The sequence below is a fragment of the Thalassophryne amazonica genome, chromosome 14 (genome assembly GCF_902500255.1).
Source record: "Thalassophryne amazonica chromosome 14, fThaAma1.1, whole genome shotgun sequence".
NCBI lineage: Eukaryota > Metazoa > Chordata > Actinopteri > Batrachoidiformes > Batrachoididae > Thalassophryne > Thalassophryne amazonica.
The window spans coordinates 75,285,122-75,308,436 of NC_047116.1; the positions used below are offsets into that span (position 1 = coordinate 75,285,122).

At 39.4% G+C, this 23,315-nt stretch overlaps 1 protein-coding gene across 1 annotated transcript in view; it reads right to left on the minus strand.

The window, feature by feature from the left end:
* Nucleotides 1-23,315, minus strand: part of ints6 (integrator complex subunit 6) — a 61,438-nt gene that overhangs the window by 17,290 nt on the left and 20,833 nt on the right. The window contains 5 exon segments of the mRNA XM_034186539.1: nt 2,506-2,600; nt 4,587-4,719; nt 12,523-12,675; nt 14,226-14,377; nt 14,607-14,732. Of these exon segments, the coding sequence (XP_034042430.1) occupies nt 2,506-2,600; nt 4,587-4,719; nt 12,523-12,675; nt 14,226-14,377; nt 14,607-14,732 (659 nt within the window).

Sequence of the window (23,315 nt, forward strand, 5' to 3'; positions counted from 1 at the left end):
AGGTCTAAAAGTTATCCATAGTTTCTCTAAAACTTTTACTCCCATCAACGTTCTGTTTTGGCAGCATTCAGGGTTGACAGAAAATACATAAGCATACGAAACAACAAACGTCAGCTCTCCGTTTGTCCGTGGTCAAAATTGCACATGCAGGCACACTTTTATTTTTGCACACCCCCAAACAGAGACGGTGGCGAAAGACATCAAACACACTATCCTTCTCACTCATGGTATGGCAACATGACACTAAACTAAATAGACTAAACCAACTGAACTACAACAACACAATAAATCAATAACACTAACAACGATGTTAAACTAACATGAACCATGAAAACAACATTTACAACCCAAAAATCCTGAACTCCCATGGTGCACTGCAGCAAAATGTTCATTGTTCATTATTGTTAGCTATTATCGCTAATTTCTCCAAAAACATTTGTCCTATCAACTTTCCGTTTTAGTAGCATTCATCCCTGATCCAAAATGCATAAGCATACCAAATGGAAAATGTCAGCTCTCTACAGTTTCTCCGCGATCGAAGCCATACACACACATGCATACACGCACACAGAGGCCACTTGGCTATTGTAATATAGATTAGCTCAATGTTTCAGGAAATTAAGTTCGATGAGATAGCAACCTATACAACACAAAAAGTCTTTACATTCATGATGGAGACATTCTGTCTGCAGTACAACAAAATGTCAGTACATTTCCATATAATGATTGATGTCATCCATTCCATGTCTGGATATAGGACAAGGGCAGCAGACTAGACTGGTTATCTATACGGATCATTTGTCATCTATATGTAGAAGATTTTGTTCACTGTGTCAACAAAATACAAATATTTCTTTGGGATGCAAAATTAGTCATTTTGAGGAAGAAGTCCTACATATGTCCTAAGGCCAATGATGATGGTGTTTCCCCCTTGGATTCTGTAATGAGAAAACAGATGAAGTCTACAACTCCCCCTAGACAGGACATTCTAGGAGGATGCTGCTTACTTCCTCATGCAGGTCGGTACCCATTTACACTTGGATGGACTGACACAATTTAGACGAAGTGTGTCGTTCAAGGATAGACAGGTCAAGTGACAGGAAACCAAACATATGTCGATATACTGGTAACATATAACTCAGGGGTTTTCAAAGTGTGGGAGAGTGAGCCGCGCACAGAGAACAAATGAATAGCCCCCCCCCCCCCCCGCCCCACCGACACATACACACAATTTCAACATCTTTGTGTGTTTCTTTTTATTCTTTTACACATCTTAAACACATTTTAAAAGTATTTCTGCATTTTTAAGCAACTATCTATGCATTTACACATTTTACACCCTTTTCAAACATTTTAAATGTGTTTTTAAAGAACTTTCTATTCTTCTATTTTTACCTTTTGTCATATTGTAAACATCAATTTTTTTAACATTTACACATCTCTGTGTGTTTTTAAATGTCTTTGGCATAACTAACACATTTTAACAAAAATAAGATTAATTCAAGGGATGGGTATCGATAATATTTTATCGATATCGATGTCGTTATCAATTCCGCTTATCGATCCAATTCCTTATCGATACCTCCTGTGAATTTTTTGTGTACTAAAAGTAGGCTTTACAGGTTTTCTATAACAATAACATTTTATTGAGTCTGAAAGTAAATAAATATGAAATTGGTCACTGAATCCTTGACCTCTGGACATAAATAAAAGTAAACAAAATCTGTAGTTTTTCTCAAAAGCATTTCCATTCAGACATTAATGGCATGAACGGCACTCCATACCTCTGAGCTGAGCTCTTGCAGTTCTGAGCTCACAGTTTGAAAACCACTGATATATATATATATATATATATATATGTTTCAAAACTGGCAGGCTAAATATGAGGAAGAAACGTTATATTCAATTTCATTTATATAGGTAAATCACAACATGTTGCTACAACACTCTTCACAAGGATAAGGTATAAGCTTAGCAACACCACTAAGCAATGATAATGAAAAACTCCTGCAGGAGTTTTTTTTAGATTGATGGAAGTAACCTCCAGCAGACCAGAATCAGAGGGGTGACCATCTGCTCTGAAGAATATTAGTGAAAGCAATTTGACAAAATAAAACAAAGTAGAAGGAACAGAGAAGCATCCAGTTACTTCTAAAGTCTAGTGTTCGTATGAACTAAGTGTCCAAACAATCAAGAAGTAGAACAAGAAGTGTAAGGAGTCATCCATCAAAGTTACGGCGAATTATTGTGAAGTTAATATTTTTAAATTCGTAACAGGGGTCATTTATTTAAAACAATTTTTAATGGAGCATCGGAACCTGCAACAAAGCCTAAGAGGTGCTTGTGTGGCCGATGCCCTACACCCCCAAATTTCATTTGAAAAAAGTAAAAATAAAAATCGATGCATAGCCTTTTGAGCAATCTTGCTTTAGAACAGTTTGACAGACAGAAAAAGAATCTTCTTGGATAGGTAATCAAAGCTCAAGAAAAGGAACGTGCACTAACCCCAAAATAATACGGAGGCATGGTCTTCAGGTAGTTCTCAAAGGACTGTCGCCATTTAAGATTAGGCTTGAACTTGTGCACTTTGATTAAGTCATCTGCAATAAAACATAAGACCACAGAAGGACATTTTTGAACAAACCTTTATCAATAAAAATGTATTAAAAACGATATTCTCTTAGACCATCTTCATACAATCAAGATCAAGTTGGTGTGATTAATTCCAATTAATATAGGTCCTATTAAATTAGGATAAACACGAAGAGCAACCAGAGACTGATAGTTGAATATGATCTTTCAGGAATGTGCTGTTTATTCGCTAGCCTGTGGTTCATTCCATATGAACGCAACCAAAGTCCATAAATTGCCCATGGTCACCGAAACAGATCTGGCTTCAAAATGTTTTTCTTGGTACTTTTACATGTATAATGAGCCTGTGCAAAGTTATAAGTGGAAAATCCTAGGGGTTTCTGAACTATGGACCTTTTAAAAAAGGGGTGCTGTGTCGGTTTTTGACACACAAATTGCATATGTTCCTGAGTAGCCACTGTTGGATGCCAATACCTCTGAAATATGGAAAGATTTCTGGCAGAGATTTGCTTTTCCTGGGTGCTTTGGGCCCAGGCTTTCAGATTCTGTCATCAGAAAAGACCTATCTCATTGAGTTTCTGACCTATTGGTCTCCAAATCGGTGATGAAAGCAGTGATGTTTTTTTCTATGCAAAAACGGGGGGGGGGGGGGGACTACTTTCAGGGGGCCATTATCAGCCTCAAATCATTTACAACAAGCATTGATGCTGGATTCCTTTAATGTGAGGACAGGGCTGTTTGCAGGAGGGAACCTGACTCTGCAAAGGTCTTATGCTGCGTTTACACATAGGCAGAATGCGTTACGAATGTCATTTTTCCTGTCATTCATAGCACATTCCTGACATTCTTAACGTGACTTTACACATCTGAATAGGTTTCTTAACAGTGCATGCCAATGTGTGATATTCATGGAGCATGTTTTTGGCTGTTAAAAAAAATCTTCCCCGAATGTGACGCACCACCCTCATTTCGCCTCACGTCGTGGAGTTTGCAGCTGAGCAAACCATTATTACTGACCGTGCGTAAGGGTTTGTATCATGTAACACGCACAATGTTCCTAACATAAAATATAGACAGCCAGGCCTATCAAGATGCTTGTGAAGCCTTGTTGCTAATTAGTGGGTCCTGGTGGCCATTTGTTGTATCAAAGCATGAGTTGTTACACTCTTATTGATGCATTATGGACAGTCTACTTTTCATGTCAAGCCATAATTAAAGTCTAGGCCCCCTATGAAAACTGAATGTTCCCCTGTTCGTCCGAACATGCTGCCTTGGAGAATCTCCTCTTGGTGCTGTCCACAAGCACACCCACATAGGAAGAAAGCCAGCGTAAAATACTGTTCTCAATACAGTTTTATGGTAATATGATGCACTAATGTGCATCCTTGTACCAGAATGCAAAATCAACAACCACTTCAGTTGGACACTACCAATGACTCGTGTTGTGCTGTGTGCTGCTTTGTACCAGGTCGAAGCTAAGGCCCAAAGTGTCCAGACAGCTGAGCTAAACTCACTTTTCATCTTTGTATTTTCCATTTTTACCTCTGCCAAGGGGGTAATGTTTTCACTGGCATGTGTCTGTTAGCAGGATAACTCAAAAAGTAATTAACAACTTTCAATTAAATCTGGTGAGCAGATAGAATGTTTTGGTAAATAATTGATTCAATTTTGAAGGCGATTTGAAATAGATCCTAGAACAATGTTTTGCAAAATGTTGACAAAGGATGTTCATGAAATTTGATGAGCAGACTGATAATGTCCTAGAAAATGAGGAATTTTATCATCTGAAGTTTCAGATTATGGGTAATTTGTACACAAAGCATAGATTCTGTGTAGTGTATTCAAGGTGTTGGTGTGTGGACTATTAGTAGTACATACTGAAAAAGTGCTTATTTGAGCATTTTTCTTGTATGAGAATTCACCAGCAAAAAAAAAAAAAACCCTGCTTCAATGTTTCCCTATCAGGAACAGTTCTTAGACAATGGAGAACCTACCTAGAAGTGGTAGAAGTACAGGATAGTTGTAGGGCATGACGAACAGGTTGACACAGTTAAGAGCTGTACTGGCCTTCAGGTAGCCAAACGGTTGGCCCAAGTCACTGTACTTGGCACTGTTACATACAAACACCTAGAATGAATAAAAAGAAAACAAATCAGTGGAGGAGAAAAATATATGGACTTGTGTCAGACAGAAGCTGTAACTCATAATCCTGCAATTTTGCCTGATTTATAACTCTGTATTGCTACTTACAGTCAGTATCAGTAGCTTATTCTTATACAATGTGTTAACAAGCAATTGTGGCCTTAGTGTTTATCTATATATAGTTACTTAACTGCAAGATTTCTGTTTCGGCTTGTTGAACAATTCATTGTTGTGCTTTGATTTATTTGTTATATTGTTATCGGTAATATGGCCAAAGCAGAAGGTCACCTCACTGAGTTTGGTCTGCTTGAGGTTTCGTCCTGTATGCAAAATTCCCGAGAGAGTTTTTCGTTACCACTGTTGCCAATGTGCTTGCTCAGGTGGTGGGTACATTTAGAACTTATTCATATGAATTCCTTGGAGTGACCCAAGTTGTGATTGGGTACTGCATAAATAAATTTAAAATAATTTTTTGTTTTTCCCAAAAATGAGACAATGAGACTAGGGATGGGCATCGATAAGATTTTATCGATACCATTATCGATTCCGCTTATCGATCTGATTCCTTATCAATTCCCTTATCGCTACCTCTTGTGAATTTTTTGTGTACTAAAAGCAGGCTTTACAGGTTTTCTATGTCAGCAGGTCAAAGAGCTTTTTCTTATCATGCACCCGCTCTGTGGAACTGTCTTCCTGCGACCGTGAGGCAGTCGGAGTCCGTGGATATTTTAAAGTCAAGACTTAAAACCTACTTTATTCTCTTTCTTATGAATAGTTTTTATTTTTTATCTGTTTCATTCTTTTACTTCTGTTGTTAATTATGTATTAGAATTTTTCAATTTTTATTTATTTATTTTAATTTTTTATGTTGAACTATTCTGTGAGGCGCCTTGAGATGGCTTTTGTTGTGATTTGGCGCTTTATAAGCCGATTAAATTGAAATTGAACATTTTATTGAGTCTTAAAGTAAATAAATATGAAATTGGTCACCGGATCCTTAAACTTTGGACATAATAAACTCTACATGGTGGATCCTCTGAATATAAATAGAAATAAACAAAATCTGTAGTTATTGTCAAAAGCATTTCCTTTCGGACATTATTGGCATGAATGTCTTTCCATACATCTGAGCTGAGCTCTTGCAGCACATCAGGATGTAATTTATAAAGTATACAGGACGTCTCATTTTGGGAGGAAAAAAAAAACATTTTAGTCGATTGTAGTTTCTTGTCTGTCTTAAAATGTTTGTAAGAGGTGTCATTTTATTTAAAGTGGCGATTAGTTTTGAAGTTAGTCATTCCGACCGGACTCTTTCTCTGCAGACAGCTGCACAGCGTTTGGAGCTGGGCCAACGGAATGGAAGACGATTCTCGTTTCAAGACAAGACAAGACATGAATCCCATTTAGTGACTTTAATCCACACAAAAGTGACTCACGATATTTTAATGGCTTTAAGAGGGGTTAAGAAGCAGACTTGCCGTTTCTGAAGAGCAGCGAATCAAAGAACCAACAAGCTAGTAGATCGAAGCATTGCTTCAATGGTTCACGCTTCAAAGTGGAGTCACACTGCAGAAACGGTTGATTACAGAGCCACTGCAGGGTCTGTAATCAACGTAGAGGAATGATCATTTTCCCGACAAACCCCCTCAAAAACAATGGCTGCTCTGAAGGACCGATAAGGGAATCGTTAAGCAAAAACACTATTGATATCAGTGGATCGAATCATTTCTTAACGATACTCGAAAAGAACCGGTTCTCGATACCCAACCCTAATCTCCTCTGACTTTGACATGTATGACAAAGAATATTTCTGTCAGTTGCTGGAACACATAGAAATTAGATTTCTCATATTTTGACAAATATAGATTGATAGACTGTAGATAACACCATAGTTACCAGCATGCACAGCACATGATGTGTCTGATGGGAGCAGTGGCTGTGATTCATTGGACATGCTACAGCTGTCTGAGATAAAATTAGTCATCATGACCCCAAACTTGGCATGTCATGTCTCTACAGCTGCATCATCTTGATTTGCATCACAAAGACAGGGCTCCGGGGGCAATTCTCACAGGGAGCGTGTACAGCTGGTTGCAGGTCAAGTTGTTTTTATTATGGCCATTTTGCATGTTAAATTATGCCAACATGGCTTAAATAGCAATTATTTTAGTCCTCCCCTGTATCCATCAAATACAAATCCATTTAAAGGACTGAACATGCTGTAGTTTTTAGACTTATTTTCACACCCACTGAATGACTTAATTAACCCTATATTTGTTCTGCTAACTGTAGGGAAAAGTAATACAAAGTCTAGCAGATGAAATGCGATATTGTAGAATGACAGACAATTGTTTAAAAAAGGGAGTTATGTCACTTATCAACAAAGAAAAAAAAAACCTCATTACAGCTTTGATTTATTTCTGTGCTCTTGTCACTTCCAAAGACATGCAGGTTGGGTGAACTGGAAACTTTGAATTGACTGTAGGTGTGCGTATGAGTGTGACTGAGTGTTATCTGTCTATATGTGGCACTGTAATAGATGGGCATCCTCTCCATGGTATCCCGCCTCTCACCCTGTGACTGCTACTACTAGGATAAGCTCCAGCACCCCCAGTACCCTTGACTGGAGTAAGCGGGTACAGAAAGTGAATGAATGATCGATCAAGTTCATAAAGTGATACTGCTTGCTTGGTCATATTATGTGCTTGCATAGATTACATATTAGGGTATTACCGGTAAATCTTTTGCAATATAATACCTGAATTACAAAGTTGTCAACTGTTCTTTTGAAGAGCCCAACAGGTCTGTTTAACATGTATTTGACAAATATGATTAAAACTAGCATGTTTCCTGTGGGGATCCATGGGCTCTAGATTGGGTAGTGTTTATAAAATAGCTGACATTTTTCAGGTGGTAATAAATTATGCAAAGTTTCTATAATGAGTTGGAATGGCGTGAGTCCAGAATGTTTTTCTAACCTTAGACTGCAACAGTTTTAAGAAGAACTCAACCATTTTATTTCCTGTTAACATGTATTTTTAAAGTATTTACAAAGTATTTACAAAGTATTTACAATTACAGTATTTACAATTACAATCAGCAGCATATTCGATACCTTAAGTTTCCGTCCAAAATTATTTCCAAATTATACAACAGCATGCTGTGGGGTAGAGGGGAGAGAAATATTATGTGAAAGAAAAATGGGAAAGAGAAGGAGATTTTACTATAACTGAGGAGAACTGGGAGCACATTTGTAAAATCCAATGGGTCTCAACTGCTTCGAATATCTCGCGTGAATTCTGCTGGAAAAATATTATGCGTTATTTTATTACACCTGCCCAGAAAAAAAAAAATACCAGGGAACTGGAGATGCCTGTTGGAGGTGTGGCACTGAAGGCGTTAACAACTTTGATGGTTTTTGGAACTGTCAAATTCTTCACGATTATTGATTTGAGATCCATCAGCACATACAAAAGGTGTTCTCCATTGTTTTCCCCATTTCATTTGAAACTGTATCTTGGCAACATAGAACTGGATGGCCTGAACAATAGAGACAAGAAACTGCTTTATAGCCTTCTAGTAGCAAGTAACAAGGTTATTACCAGAAGATGGCTCAAACCTAAAACACCAAGAAATAAGGACTTGGAGTGGCATTACACAAGAAATTTACAAAATGGAAAAAGTATCTCTTCATCTAAAATTGCAAATGGTCTAATTTTATAGAACCTGGTCTAAATGGACACACTATGTCAAGCCTATAAGATCTGACTTTATGTAATGCGGCCGTTTAAATATTGATGACTGCTGTTATTGATGATGATGCTATGTTAAAAAAGACGATGTTATGTTAAAAGGTGCCCCACCCCCATTGTTCATGTTCCTTTTTCTGTTTTTGTAAAAATGTTAAAATTCTTTAATTAAAAAGTTAAAAAAAAAAAAAAACAGTACCATACTATTTGTATTTATTCATAACTGATGTAAATAAAGTCCTAAACATAATCTGTGACTTGGCATTTATATTTTTAATGACATAAAGGCTGAGTGGATCCTTGTCATTTGATTGGTGCTTTGTATGTCACATGGCATGGACTATTGGTCCCATTTGTGTTGCATTGCATGAAGAGTGCAATTTGGTTCTATTAGGGTGCAAATTTTGTTCCATACCTTTGGTACCATTGCACTCTGTGCGCACGCGCGAACACACACAGACACACAAAACAAATCCACTGTGCTGTAAGCCATCTGGAGGCAGAGTTGTTAGGAGGAAGTTAGAATGAAAAGCTGGTCTAATTTCTGATTTGATTTTTTTTCACTGCACTGAGGAAGTACACAGTCTTTTTTTTTTTTGGAAGTACATGAAGTTGGTGCATGGCATTGTGGGCGACATTTTTATTTAAAGTTCCTATTGGATTGTTGATGTCAGACCTGATTTTTCGCTGGAGTGAGGATCGTACACAAACTCTTTCTTTTTTTCTGCAAGTACACAAAGTCAGTGCAGTGACGCTGCCAGGATTCTTGAACAAGTGGCACAAAAGGTGGAGGACACAAATGCAGACCCACAAACAGAGATGAGGGAATTATCAAAAGGCTTTATCTGGAGGCAAAGCAGTGGTTCGGTACACATGTAGGCAGGCAGCGATACAGAGGTAGCAGGCAGATGTTGGGCTGAGGTGTAGTCAAAAACAAGCAGTTAAAAAAAAACACACACAGTGAGACAGAGTATGCAGGTAGAGATGAGAGCCGAGTCCAAAAAACACAAGCAGGGTCATGCACAGTAAGGCAACCAGATCAAAGTCAAAACTATGGCATGAAAAAGAGCAAAAAGGGCTGAGAAAAAACATGAAAGATGGGGCTTAAATGCAGGTGGGGTAATCAGAACGTGATAAGAGTCAGGTGTGGTGAAGGTGAGGACATGACAAAGATGAGTCCAGCAGGTGCAAGAGAGTGCAAGAAAGTGAAACTAAGTAAAGAGAAGCAGTTAAGTCAGTGACAGAAAAAAATGAAACCAAAAAAAGTTCAACAAGAAAAAAGATCAAGCCTAATAGCCCAGTCACACGGCACTTAACAAAGGGTGACGAAGCCCTGACGAAACAAGAAATCTGGACTTTCGTTGACTGTCGTTGGCATCGTTTAACCTTTGCGCAGGTTCGTTCCTGCAGCTGGCGCTTCGTCAGGATTTTTAAACTGTTGAAAAATTTGAACGAAGGGCAACGAAAACCTCAGTTCATCTGTGTTTTGTTTTGCTGTTGTTCTTGACGTTTTTTAATCGTTTGTGTAGTTTTTGTAATGTTATTGTTTAATTTGACTTCGTTGGAGCGGCTGAACGTTTTCACACAGTGCAGAAGCCGGCTTGTGAGCGCTGAGGCTGCTGCTGCGTTCAAGGACCGTCGGAAATTACAGCCTGCTTGCTTGGATTTTTTATCTGTGTGGGGGGGCAGCTTCAATGGGCTCAGGCACCTTACATAGGCCAGAATTAATCTTTTGTGTGGATATAATTAATTATTTTGCCACAAGCAACTGTTGAATTTGAAACAACGAAAAAGTTGTGTAATTTCCGACGGTACTTGAATGCAGCATCAGCCGCAGTAGGAGGTGCTGCATGCGCTTATAAATTTTGTATTAAATATAACAATATGAGTGTAGGAATGATAATCTAGTCCTTCTGTACATGTGGTAACAGGCAGATGAATCAAAATGATGATATAAAGAGCTGTTCTGAAGGCAGAATTCACGTTGTGGATCAGTGATCAGCTGGTGGAATAACCGCACAGAGTCAATGCGCGCGTTCACACGCACTGATTAATTTACTGCTCTGATATATTCAATCATCTTTACACTTATATTTATATTTATTCTCACTTTTGACAGTTTTCTGTTATAAATGAATATATATGGCTTAGAACATAATACAGTGATATAGCAGTGACCACGGCACACTTTTTTCTTTTTTTTTCTTTTTAAATTGCATGACGGAGCGCGCAGCGTGTTGACAGACAGTGTGGATTCTGATGATGATGGAGATGATCCCTCTTTTGTTCTGGACAAGGAACCAGAGCAGGTGGTTCATCGACATGCACACAGATCTCCACAGATTCTGTTTGCAGTTTCTCCAGGACTCAGGAGCTATGAGCTCTGTCCCAGCGCCGAGTGCTGGAGCAGACACGCTCTGCTCCAGCAGTGGCTCCAGGCGCGTTTTGTCGAAATCGTGAGCTTCGGTTTTGTTAAGTTCCTCTTTCGTCCCTTTTGCGCTCTTGCTTCGCAGACTGTTCGGTGATAAAAGCTCTTTCGTCCACCTTTTCTCAACAAATTGTAATGTTTTTTTACTTTTTCCCTTCGTTCAGGAATCTTCGTGTGCCGTGTGACTGGGCCATAAAGTAGAATGGAACTACATGCGGCAACAGTATATGAACAGACAGTACAATCAGTGACTGAAAAAAGAAAAAAAAAAAACAGAAAAGCAGAACACCAACAAAGCAAATAAAGGGCAGAGACAAAACTAAAACAGCACTCACTATGAGGCAAAAGAAAATAACCAAACAGAAAATCACCGGGCAGGATCACAAAAGGAGGGCAAAACCATAACAGGAGCCCGGAGAGGGCCAAACTATGACAGGCACACCAAAATGTAGGTCCCTTTTCTGTTGTTTAGAAATTAATATAATATCAAATGACAAGGATCTATTTTATCCATTATATAAAACAAATAATGAATGTTTTTACATTCTTTCATTGGAATGAATATTTAATTTAAAGCTGTTCCAGCTTTCACCTCATGAAATATTCGTACCATTGAACTCAAACACATTTCTTGTATATTAATTTATATCAAATTGTAGAGATTTTCTGTCAATTAGAATTAAAGGAAGATAATTTTAGATAATTAAATTTTTGTATTTTTTTTGCAACTGAAATGGCATTAACAAAATAAAATGTGTGAAATACCAAATGTTGCAATACATTTGGAGGGCGCAGTATCTTATCTACACAACAGCATGTCATTTCTGTCTCTACATGGTCACGCGTTTACAATTCTCCTCTGCTCTCTGTATCACTCACGGCGGAGCTCCATCTTGATATGCGTGCGCGCGTACACGCACTCACACACACACACACACACACACACACACACACACACACACACACACACACACACACACACACACTTTTTTGGAACGTGGGCAATCGTATTATAATGCTGCCCTGTTGAATAGGGGCGGGAGAGCGAGAGAGAAAATACAGTATATCGAGAAAGAATTAATGGATTCTTTCAGTTTTCTTTCTGGAATGTTCTGTCAAACATGTAGACAAAATAAACAGGCAGTTGTGAGAGGAAATCAGCCCCAGCCATTTATGGCCATCCTGTCAGATAATTGTTCAGATGTTTTATTGACTGATGTCCTTAAAAAAAAACATATGAAGACGACCATGATTTATTTAAGTGTTTGTGTCGGTGTCCAACTATCTGCCCCCCCCCCCCCCCCCCCAAACAACAAAGCTGTAAACCTAAAGGTATCTCTTCTCTTCCCTTTTTAGTGAGTATGCCACTTTTACATTTATCACACTGTTCATTTCAGATTCATACACTGTTTTAGAAAAATATTTACACCAGTCTATGGATCTCTTCCTCTTGGTCTCACTACCCACCAGACTGTATCTGAACCATGTGGTGAATGATTATAGATCATACATTAAGGAAGGTGACATATGAATATGACATGTCTGTGTAAATACAGCCAGCTCCTTGTGGAAAATGGTTTTTAATGAAGCGATAACACTCGTGTAATGTACCTGCCAGCAGGTGTGCGGGGACTTCCTCTCCAGAATGTACTGTGTGAGTGGCGAGGGTTCGAGCTCATACTTGTCAAAGGGCACCTTGTCTATCACCATAGGCTCAGCATCCACACAGGAGAAACGCACATGTGGGTGGGCTGTGCGAGGGGGCTACGTGCAATTCGAGCAAACAAGGTTTAAAAAAAAAAAAAAGTTAAAATTCGCATTACAACATTACACACAATATTGGTATTAACATTTAGTGGATGCAGTTCATCTGTAATTATATAGAGATTAATTGCATTTAGAATTAACCCCAAAAAGTGTACAAGTGCTACAAATTTGGGACATCCTGTCAGATTTTTTTAATGCGTCATTAATATTCATAATGGGTTATGCACTGAACTCTCCAAAATCTCATCTTTGTTTCAGTACAAGCTTTTTAAATCTCATCTTCTAGCTAATAAATACCCATTTTACAAATTGTGAAATGTCATGGATTGTTATTGGTAAATAAGATTTCATTTCAGAGTCGGTCAGGCTCGGTCCTAAAAAACAACACTGCATCGCCTCCATGTCCATCTACCAACGACAAGGACAGAAGGGAGGGTCTGGTGTGCTACTCAATGGGCAGCGCAAAGGGACGTAATCCTGCACAGACTGTCACAGCCTGCTTTTGGTGACATAAGTGCACTGTCTAAAGTGCATAGCAGTAGTGCATTTGTAGCATATCCATCGCTGCTTTCTATTCATGGGCATGTAAGGTGAGCACAAAGTAAGGTGCAGGGTGCAAACATGTTTATTTAGCCACTTGATTATTTATGATTATGTTTTGGGCACAAGATCAAAACAAACTAATATTTTATTCCTTTAAAGACACAATAATTCCAGGAATGGTCCATTGATTCTTAGATGGGAACTCAGAAGTTCAAGGTTCCCTGAAAAGGAAATACTCTGTGCATACAGCGCATGAGCAGCACCCAACAAAGGTAGCTGAAGTGAAGCCTCATTCCCACAACAAGTCCTTCCCTAATCCACCACCCCACTACCTGCTACACGTGGACATCATGGCCACCGCTGATTTTGTGCTTCCCATCTGCCACCAAAGGGTGGAAGAACGCAAATAAATATGCCTAAACCAGTCAGGAAAGTTTAATTTTTTCCCCCTGCCCATTAGTTTTTACTTCTACTTGCCTGTTAAATTTTTGTTTCCATTCAGTTTGGTGGTAGCATGAAACACTAATGAGGATCCCTGTGTGTACACGCAGAGAATATGGCACCATATAAATAACAGAAAAACTGCACTTTAAGTTTCTGGTGGTCTATAGAAAGTCAACCACTTTCTGCTGCCCCACGATAGCAGTCCAGCAGCACTGTGCCTGACCATAACTCATTTCAAGACCAACATGTTCATAGTTGCATAGCTAAGCATACGTGTTTCTGATGAACAGGGAAGCTCAGCATGAAAATGACAAAGTGCATCAGTTGGAAAGTAGCAATGACAGTTGCGTTGCACTGTACACCATTTTGCAACAGATAAAACACAAGGCTCCATGTTTGTACATGAGTAGTTTAATTTTCTACTACCGCAGTACCAGGACTCGTATAAGAGTAAAGCAAGATTCTCAATAAGTGAATAGAAAAATCTAACAGAGTGCTTATAGGGATTGTAAAATATTTCTTATGAATTAATTTAATTAATTTCTCCAACAGTTTCATACCAGTGTGGGAGAGTTCTGGTCCGGCCAAAAAGCTTCAGGGATGGGCCAATGACCGATGGGAACACCGGTTTTAGGGTTAGGTCGTACATAGATGAGCTTGTGACAGCAATGCCATGGTTGTGGACCGGATTTCCCAACCTCGGCTGGACAGTCTGGACAAGAACATATAGAAGAGGTGAAGCAGCTACCATTAGCACATGGAGCAAATGGTTTGTTAAACAATGTGGAAGAAGAGAAAAAATAAGGAAGTGGCCATTTCAATAGTAATATCCAGCAGTTACCTGTGAACAGCAATAAAGAAAAGACTTGAAGGGATTAAAACTGTAAGACAGCAAAGTGATGCAGCATGCGTTCATGGTTTCAGAAAAAGCTTCATCTTACCCTCCAGTGGAGCAGGATCAGGTCCAGTCTTCTCAAAATTGATCACCACTCCACTCTGAATTTTTTGCACCAGAGACTCCAGACACTGGTTCAACATGCGCTGGGAGAACACACTATATGACCGCCCTGAAACACACACAGGTACAGGCTTGGAAATTCAGAAGAATAAAACTACTGCCTGGGATTGGGGCTGAATTTCAATTTAGTGGGGTGTTTTTTGTTGGGAGATGTATGTGTGTGTGTGTGGGGGGGGGGGGGGGGGGGGGGGGGTGTCAATCTGATGCTGGAGATTTTCAACAAAGCCAATAGCACCCAAACTGTGGCGTCACTCTGCCCCCTAGTGGGGACAGAGCTATTACATGGGAGTACAGATGACAGCAAAAAAAAAAAAAAAAAAAAAAAAAGAACAGAAAATTAATTTTGATGAAGCGGATTCAGATGAGAAAATAAAATAAAAAAAAAAAAGAAGGTGGATTCATTCCAGCAAGACATTTATTGTGTAAATGGACCAATTATTTTGTTTTATAAGGAAAATAACTAACTAAATGAATAAAACCAAATGCTGCATGAGCTTATTTCAATGAAATCCATTAAATTTTCCATAATATTACGAACTTTTTACAAATATCACATTGTTCTTTTTGAACACAGAGCATGACACCATTTCAATTTATAAACTGGGGATAAAAAAATGTTTGAGAACTACAACATAATGATAAAACAATTCATTACCTCCGCCACGGAGGTGACGAACTTGATTGTGGGATGCAGGGAGAGCTGTTAACAGCAATAATAAAACATTTATGCCAGGCAAGCGAACTGTCCAAAAAATACCCTCAGACCCCAGAAGGTTAACCACTGAATCTGAAACATGACGGTAGATGCGTGAAATGACGTGGAATAACTCTCTTTGCCAAAGGGTATTCCATGTGATGTCAGTGACCCTATGGCCTTGGCGGAGGTTTGCGCTCTCCGGGTGCTTCTACTTTTATTTATTTATTTATTTTTTAAGCCCTTTCTGTATAGAACACCTAAATATGAGTCACGGCCAGCGCATACCATTAAGACATACCATTTTTAATGTGGCAGAAGCAATTTACTGTTGCCTTTGTTTCACATAAATGACAGAGGTGATACACAGATCCACTACAAAACAGTGACACTGACAGTTGTTGTGAAAAGTGCAAACCAAAACTGTGTTTAAGACATCAATAAACATGCAAACAAGGACAGAACAGAACCAAAAGACCGTGCTTGACAGAGGAGGTGGTCAGGCTGGTAGCAGTAATATCATGTGTGAAGCTACACACCAAAGTGAAGCCGCCCCACCAAGCATGTGATGCAGGACACCAACCCAGACAGCCCCACAGCACATCACCCCGACTACATCCCCCGGCCAGTGCTGGGTTGGAGTCACACCAGAAGTGCCATAGCCACCTCCCAACCCCTAGAACCCTCAAATGAAGTACTGGATGTATTGATATTGTATATATCTATGAGAAATGGGTGTATGAGTTCACTGTCATGTACATGAGGTATAAACCAAGGTGCTGTGATTACATTTACGGTACAGACGGGGACGCAGGCATCCCTATCAAGGGAACAGGGCCAGGCAATCCTTCAATGGCCTTGCCTCCAACATGCCTAAACCCCACCCATATGACTTGTCCTACAAGTATAACATGCAATAAAAATGCAAACGGACTTGTGGGGCCCAACGCCACAAGAAGGCCTAGCTACTCAGGTCCGACAGAACAACTGCACCAAAGGTCAATATGTATAGTTGTGCCATGCCCACCAACACCCCAACCACCAGGACATCAAGGGACCACCACATGAGGGGACCGGAAATGCACAGGAGCAGACCAGCCACACCCCTAATCCAGCTCACACAGCAGGACACAGGCTCACCCACCACAAGGAATCAGACGGTGCCCAGTGCTGGAACTAGCATCCAGCAATCCCTACCTCAGCCCCCACCACACACATCACACCCACAATGCAACAAATTGTCCAAGACACCTCCCGATAGTCACACCACAGACCCAGAAGCACCCAACCCATCTAGGTCCCATACCCTAACACATCGTCACCCCCACCAGTGTGGCCCAGGTCCGGTACCGCAGTTTGGAGTCTGACTGTTTGAGCCTGTGGACAGGTGTCTTTTATACAGATGAGTTCAAACAGGTGCCATTAATACAGGTAACAAGTGGTGGAAGTTATAGGTCTGTGAGAGCCAGAAATCTTGTTTGTTTGTGGGTGACCAAATACCTATTTTCCACCATAGTTTACAAATAAATTCTTTAAAAATCCTATAATGTGATTCCCTGGAATTTTTTTCCTCATTTTGTCTCTCATAGTAGAAGTGTACCTATGATGAAAATTACAGACCTTTCTCATCTTTCTAAGTAGAACTTGCACAGTCAGGGGCTGACTAAATACTTTTTGGCCCCACTGCATGTGTCATATATATATATGCATGTGTGTGTGTGTGTGTGTAAAAATTATACATTTATTGTTATTTACATTAATTATTAAGATTCTAGTGCGTTCTAGGTACAATTTATAAATGTTCAATAAAGCCGCTGTATCAATTATCAATCGATCAATCAATCATAAACAATATTTATGTTTTAACGGCATCTGCAGGAGGGCACGCATGTATACATGGGTGATTCTTTAACTACGGGCACTACTGGCCTTGTAAATGTAATTTCCACCACACCATTGCCTTACAATATAAAGCGCCTTGGGGCAACTGTTTGTTGTGATTTGGCGCTATATACATGTGCTCTGATGTCACTGTTTATCTCCGTAGAAACTACCCAAACAATCTTTCATACAAACTGTTTAAAGAGACATTACAGTGTTGTGGTGGAAATTACGGCAATAGTGTGGGCCAACTACATTTTGTTTAAAAAAAATCACAACAGTTGTATGACATTGAATACCCCAATTATGTTTTGATTATTTTACTGATATTTTATAACATTAGAAAAAAAACGTTTATCATTTATTTTTATCATTGAAGATCAAAACTCTGGGTGTGGGACAAGCACAAAATGGCAATATTTGCATATAATGATGCTGAAAAAAGGTGAAAAAGTCATCATAGACTACTAGAACAAATTTCTTAACACACTTTCATTGTAAAGATAACTATAAAAGTGTGAAATTTCCCCTTTTTTCTGTTTTTCATACAATATGATCAAAGGACATAAGTGCCCATAGTCTAAGAATCATCCACATGAGCTTTTAACAAGAGCGGAAGTTAGCTTTGAGTTAGCGGAAGTTACAGTGTACACTTAGGTCTGTGAAATGTCTTGTAAATCACTCCAGAGGTGTTGTCAGGTTACAAAAACAGCATTTTCCTTAGGAAAATTATTGGTGAACTATATTGGTACCTTACAAAATTAAGGGGCCACTCTATATTTTATATCAAGGAGAAATGGGAACAGGAACTGGGAGTGGTAATATTGCCTGATGACTGAGAAATTATAATTGACATACAAAACAGCACTACATATTTGCATATGTGGAGAGATTTCTCCTGGAAAAACAGCATTTGATATTTGTAACACCAAAACAAAATATAGGCAGACCAGACGAGAGTGTGGACAATGCCCTGCAGACCACACCCATATTTTTTGGGCCCGCACTGCATTAGACTCATATTGGGAAGACGTTCATCAGAAGGTAAAGGAAATATTAGGCTTTGATGTGGCATTTACTTGTGTTTCTTTTTATCTCTGTAATTTGGATCCAAATTTGAGTAAAGTAGATAAATATCTTCTAAAAGTTTTTATGGCTGCAAGTAAAAAAGCTATTACCAAGCGTTGGCTGACTAAAGATCCCCTGAATATTAACCAATGGCTTACCATAGTCAAAAGCATTCAGTCCATGGAGCGCTTAACTTTTATACTGAGGCTTATGGCAGGCTAACAGAGAATTTTTAAAAAAGAAAGAAAAAGGGAGAAACATCAACAACGCTGATGTTTGCATTTTGTTTCAAAACGATTTTAAACAACTATAAAATATTCAAATGTTTCAGCTCAGATTCACTGACCTTAGAAATCAATGCAATAAGATAGATGTACCAGTATTTAAAGTGAAAGTGCAAAAATTAGACTAACAACAACCATTGCTTGCACATCATTTATCATCTTATGAAGAAATTCTTTTGACTTTTGGAGGTAAATTTGATCATTCAGCCTTCATTCCATTTACTTCTCACACTTTACCTTTCGTGACCCTGCTGTGCACCCATTCACTGGCTCATTTCAAAAGGCTGTGGCTTTGTGTCACAACTACAATCAGCAGGAATGGACAAGCAGCATATAATGTCACTAACAAAGGAACTGTGTCATGTTCTGCACTCAGCACCACTACACAACTCACTGGCTGGCTGGCTCCTCTGTGTCTTAATCTTAAATTACCATGAGCAATGTTCTTCTCTTTCTGCTGGAAGCTGCATGCACAATAAGTAGAACTTATTGTGAACATAAGATTAAATAAGTGATGGGTAAAATTCTACTTCTATGAATGTCCTTTAAATACTATACGGTAGTTCACCACAGATGAGCTGTGGGAATGACACACAGGTCTTTAGGAGATGTCAGTACTGAACAAACAATCGCTTCAGGATGCCTGTGCCTATCTGATGGATTACCTCACCTGCATGAGATCCTACAATATGATTTTCAGAATGTATTTTTGACAACCTTGACTTATGCTCAGTCTGACCCAATACAATGCAATGCTAAAATACCCTTGACCGTATGAGCATTGTCCTCTTTATAATTTGCTGTTGTTTAATTGGTAGTGTGTGTGTGTGTGTGTATATATATATATATATATATATATATATATATATATATAATTACACATCTATTGTGATTTACATTAATTATTAAGATCCTACTGTCTTATTTATAATTTGTACATGTTCAATCAAACTCCCCTATTTTGCCGCGTTATAATTTCACAAGGACTACAATGGAAATTAGCATGTATGGTTTATTGTGTTATCAGTGTTATTATTGATACATTCACCTCTGTATGTTTATATCGATGTTGCAGAATAAACTCAAATAAATCATGAACACTATTTTACAACCCAATTCCAATGAAGTTGGGATGTTGTGTAAAATGTAAATAAAAACAGAATACAATGATTTGCAAATCCTCTTCAACCTATATTCAACTGAATACACCACAAAGACAAGATATTTAATGTTCAAACCGATAAACTGTTTTTGTGCAAATATTTGCTAATTTTGAAATGGATGCCTGCAACACATTTCAAAAAATCTGGGACAGTGGTATGTTTACCACTGTGTTACATCACTTTTCCTTCTAACAACACTCAATAAGCGTTTGGGAACTGAGGACACTAATTGTTGAAGCTTTGTAGGTGGAATTCTTTCCCATTCTTGCTTGATGTACGACTTCAGTTGTTCAACAGTCCGGGGTCTCCATTTTTGTATCTTGTGCTTCATAATGCACCACACATTTTCAATGGGTGACAGGTCTGGACTGCAGGCAAGCCAGTCTAGTACCTGCACTCTTTTACTATGAAGCCACGCTGTTGTAACACGTGCAGAATGTGGTTTGGCATTGTCTTGCTGACATAAACAGGGACGTCCCTGAAAAAGACAGCATGTGTTGCTCCAAAACCTGGATGTACCTTTCAGGACTGTTGGTGCCATCACAGATGTGTAAGTTGCCCATGCCATGGGCACTAACACACCCCATACCATCACAGATGCTGGCTTTTGAACTTTGTACTGGTAAAAATCTGGATGGTCTTTTTCCTCTTTTGTCAGGAGGACACGACAGCCATGCTTTCCAAAAACAATTTGAAACGTAGAGTCATCAGACCACAGCACACTTTTCCACTTTGCGCCGGCCCATTTCAAATGAGCTCGGGCCAAAGAAGGTGGTGGCATTTCTGGATGTTGTTGAAGTATGGTTTTCAGTTTGCATGGTAGAGTTTTAACTTGCACTAGTAGATGTAACGACGAACTGTGTTAACTGACAATGGTTTTCTGAAGTGTTCCTGAGCCCACATGGTAAGATCCTTTACACATTGATGTCAGTTTTTAATGCAGTGCCGCTTGAGGGATCAAAGGTCAATGTTGGTGTTCGGCCTTGCCGCTTACATGTACAGTGGTCCCTCGCTATAACGCGGTTCACCTTTCGCGGCCTCGCAGTTTCGCAGATTTTTTTTGTTGCAATTTTGCATGCTTTTTTTTTTTTTAACAGCGCATTGTGTTCTGCGTCTTTATCAGTCGGGCTGGTCGTGGCACCAGTCGCCATCACCGTGATTTCTCTCACTGGTAAATGCAGCAGCGGGCCACTCACACCGCCCTCCTTTCTGCTGTGCGGAGCTGCACCAAATCGGGCAACAGGTCCAGAGACTACGCTCGCTGCTTTGATGCGGATGTTGACAGCAGCCGCAAAGCTCCGTGGCCACCGAGAGAGGACTTGGATTGTTTGCGGGTCCCGCATCCATACCCCTGGAGGCAGTGAGCGAAGGGAGAGCACGCGCATTGTGTTCTGCGTGTGTCTGTTTATAATCTTCTCACCCAGAAGAAAAAAGAGAGTGTTTACACAAGAGAGAAAAGTGAGAAAATAAAATAAAATCAATTTTATTTATATAGCGCCAAATCACAACAAACAGTTGCCCCAAGGCGCTTTATATTGTAAGGCAAAAGCCATACAATAATTACAGAAAAACCCCAATGGTCAAAACAACCCCCTGTGAGCAAGCACTTGGCGACAGTGGGAAGAAAAAACTCCCTTTTAACAGGAAGAAACCTCCAGCAGAACCAGGCTCAGGGAGGGGCAGTCTTCTGCTGGGACTGGTTGGGGCTGAGGGGAGAGAATCAGGAAAAAGACATGCTGTGGAAGAGAGCAGAGATCAATCACTAATGATTAAATGCAGAGTGGTGCATAGAGAGCAAAAAGAGAAAGAAACACTCAGTGCATCATGGGAACCCCCCAGCAGTCTAAGTCTATAGCAGCATAACTAAGGGATGGTTCAGGGTCACCTGATCCAGCCCTAACTATAAGCTTTAGCAAAAAGGAAAGTTTTAAGCCTAATCTTAAAAGTAGAGAGGGTGTCTGTCTCCCTGATCCGAATTGGGAGCTGGTTCCACAGGAGAGGAGCCTGAAAGCTGAAGGCTCTGCCTCCCATTCTACTCTTAAAAACCCTAGGAACTACAAGTAAGCCTGCAGTCTGAGAGCGAAGCGCTCTATTGCGGTGAGATGGTACTATGAGGTCCCTAAGATAAGATGGGACCTGATTATTCAAAACATTATAAGTAAGAAAAAGAATTTTAAATTCTATTCTAGAATTAACAGGAAGCCAATGAAGAGAGGCCAATATGGGTGCAATATGCTCTCTCCTATTAGTCCCCGTCAGTACTGTAGCTGCAGTATTTTGAATTAACTGAAGGCTTTTCAGGGAACTTTTAGGACAACCTGATAATAATGAATTACAATAGTCCAGCCTAGAGGAAATAAATGCATGAATTAGTTTTTCAGCATCACTCTGAGACAAGACAAAATGTTAATGCCTGTTTGAGAAAAGTGTATAAAGTGTGTAGTGAGGGGTTTTACAGCCTTAAAACATCTATAATAATTGCAAAAAATAACGCTGACTACTTCGCGGATTTCGCTTATCGCGGGTTATTTTTAGAACATAACTCCTGCGATAAACGAGGGACCACTGTATATGTTCTCCAGATTCTCTAAATCTTCTGATAATATTATGGACTGTAGATGATGGAATACCTAAATTCCTTACAATTGAACGTTGTGAAACATTGTTCTTAAACTGATGGACTATTTTTTTCCACACAGTTGTTCACAAAGTTTCGATTCCTAGTTGTGTCCTTTAGGTTTGCATGTTCTCCCCGTGTTTGCATGGGTTTCCTCCGTGTGCTCCAACTTTCTCCCACATTTAAAAGACATGCAGGTTAGGTGAATTGGAAACTTTATAACTGTCTAGGTCTCCCTTGCCAAAAATTTTTCAATCTCAGTAGGACTAACCTGGTTAAATAAAGGTTTAATTAAAATGATTCATAGCACAATAATATAACAGAATTTGACCTTTTGACCTCTTAAAATAGGTCAAGGTTAGACATCTTTAAAGTTGTCCAAGGTCTGTGTCCCAAGAATACTCCCTGTGAATTTGAAGACCCTGGGAGTAATAGGACTGGACTTATGCTGAGCACAGACAGATGGATGGACAGACAAACAGACACAAAGCCTGACTTTTGAATGAGTTAAGATGTTTTACCTTATCATCTGATGGTTAATAATCACATTATTCCCTTTGATTGCTTTGGGTGTTGTGAGTCAGACTCAGGCGTGCTGCTATGGTTCCAAATGACGCATGCGCAGTGAAGGCAGGGCGGACCAACTTTTAGGGGGGACCGTTCAGTCTGCGACACCGGCGGTGAAAACACAAACCAAGCCAGACTTAACTGTTCTGACATGTTTCATACCGTGCAGTACTGACCCGGACCACTCTGTGGAAATAGGGCTATCAGCATACACCGGCTAAATCGTCAAGGTGTGACTAGGCCCTAACAAAGCCTTTTCAAAATAAAATCTTGGCAGATATCATTATATTTCCAGGAGAAAACACTGTATTTAATGCGTAATATAACTAGAGAATAACTAGACTGCTTTAAAGAGGGA